Source organism: Zea mays, chromosome 5, assembly GCF_902167145.1.
Source record: "Zea mays cultivar B73 chromosome 5, Zm-B73-REFERENCE-NAM-5.0, whole genome shotgun sequence".
In the NCBI taxonomy this organism is placed as follows: Eukaryota; Viridiplantae; Streptophyta; class Magnoliopsida; order Poales; family Poaceae; genus Zea; species Zea mays.
Window position 1 is genome coordinate 153,031,652 of NC_050100.1, and position 1,865 is coordinate 153,033,516.

General features: G+C 48.2%; 1 protein-coding gene across 1 annotated transcript; it reads right to left on the reverse strand.

Moving 5' to 3' along the window:
• Nucleotides 1-461: 461 nt before the first annotated feature.
• LOC103628561 (protein FLOWERING LOCUS T) lies at nt 462-1,625 on the reverse strand. The gene is made up of 4 exons (XM_008648737.1): nt 1,434-1,625; nt 1,299-1,360; nt 917-957; nt 462-721 (listed from the first exon to the last, which is right to left on the reverse strand). Exons 1-4 carry the CDS (start codon nt 1,623-1,625, stop codon nt 462-464), a joined length of 555 nt encoding a protein of 184 aa, XP_008646959.1.
• Nucleotides 1,626-1,865: the final 240 nt, after the last annotated feature.

The window sequence follows — 1,865 nt, forward strand, 5'->3', positions numbered from 1 at the left end:
TCATATGATTCCTTTCTCATTATTATATTTTATGCTTATGAAGGTATGTCCTTTATAACCTTCGTCTAAAAATTATTATGTCCTTAGGGAAATAATGCTTCGAAGGACGAAGGATATTAACATTTAACATTTTGTGTTGCCTTGTTCTTAATTCATAGCATTTGAGAACAAGTCCCCAAGGACGGATAATCACACTGCAGTAGTATGTACGATATTCAGATAGTCACACCTTACATATTTATGATAATAGCATGCATCCTACTTTATTCATTTGTACGTATGTAGTATATAAGATATATAGTGCCGTATATTCGTCTTATCTCATAAGCTGTAGAGAGACGATATGATGTTGTCACCCGGCCGGCCCATGGACGCACAACGTACTTCAACTGCTGCGTACAATTAGTAAGCTTAATTATACTCTGTCGATCGGCCGGGCCGCCGGCAATGATGCATCGTCATCAAGCACCACCACGTCTGCCGCCGGTGTAGGGCCCGGTGAACCTCCGTCCGCCGGAGCCGTTCTGGCGCTGGCAGTTGAAGTACATGGCTGCGACGGGCGCGCCGAGGTTGTAGCGGCGGGCGAAGGCGCGCGTGCTGAAGTTGTGGCGCCTGGATGGCGCGTACACCGTCTCCCGCCCCAGCTGCCGGAACAGCACCAGCACCATGCGGTGGATGCCCGTCGTCGGATTAGGGGCCTCGTAGCACATCACCTCCCGACCTGCATGCAGTTAGAAATACATACAAGAGTATATATAAGCTTATGGTTGTGACTTGGATAATATATACAAATTGTTGATCTATATAGATAGAAACCATGCAGGGATCGAAACCGACGCACCCGCCGCGTGTGCAGGATGTTGAATACATGCAATGCACAGCTCAGAACAGGACGTGTATAGTATATACTACTTACCGTGTGTATCATCGGTGGACGCTGGGATGTCAGTCACCATCCTGCATGCATGGACACACGAACCGACCAAATTAAAAGGGTTATCACTTGATGATCTAGCTATATATACATATACAAGTTGCACACGTAATCAGCTTATGTTTTATGTGCCCCGCGCCCCACTTGCAGTCGCAGTGACGACACGCGTGCTGCATGCATGCAACTCTAAATCGTGCGCGCGCCACAGGCCAGGCCATGCATGCACCGACACGTTTCCAGCAAACACAGCTGCGTGTACCGTGTACGTGTTACGTACGGTACGTGCAGTGGGGCAACAACAAGCCAATTAATAACGGCCGGAAGCTATGCCTATAGGGCTGCATGCATGCATGCGCGCGCTCACCAGTGCAGGTACTCCCTCAGGGTCGGGTTGCTTGGGTTCGGGGCATCTGGATCGACCATCACCTGTAGTATAAATAAATAAATAAATTAATTAATTAATGAGCATGCATGCAGCTAGATCGATCGACGAGCTTACCAGAGTACATGCAACGCGATAATCATCTCCTCCGATCTCGACCCTGGGTCTCTCGGAGACCGCGGGAGGACGCAGCTCCACGCCACTAACAATAGGCAAACCGTTGAACAGCACCATCAGATCAATGGAGCTGTAGAAGGGGTCCAGGACATCTCCTATGACACGAGCTGTGACCAAGGAATCGTTGGCCATTTTATTTTCAGTAGTACGTCGGTTGCACTGTGACGTTTTCTGTATATATGTGCGTGCTACTGATCTGCTTGCATGTACGATCGAGCTGCACAGTGCGCAGGTGTGGTATTTATAATATAGTACATTGTGTGCGGCATGCATAATATAATGGTGCAAATCATGGGAACCCACTTGTGTATCGAATATGTTGACGAGAGGATGATAGAAATCACAAAGTACGCGCGCCCGTGGACTCTTTTT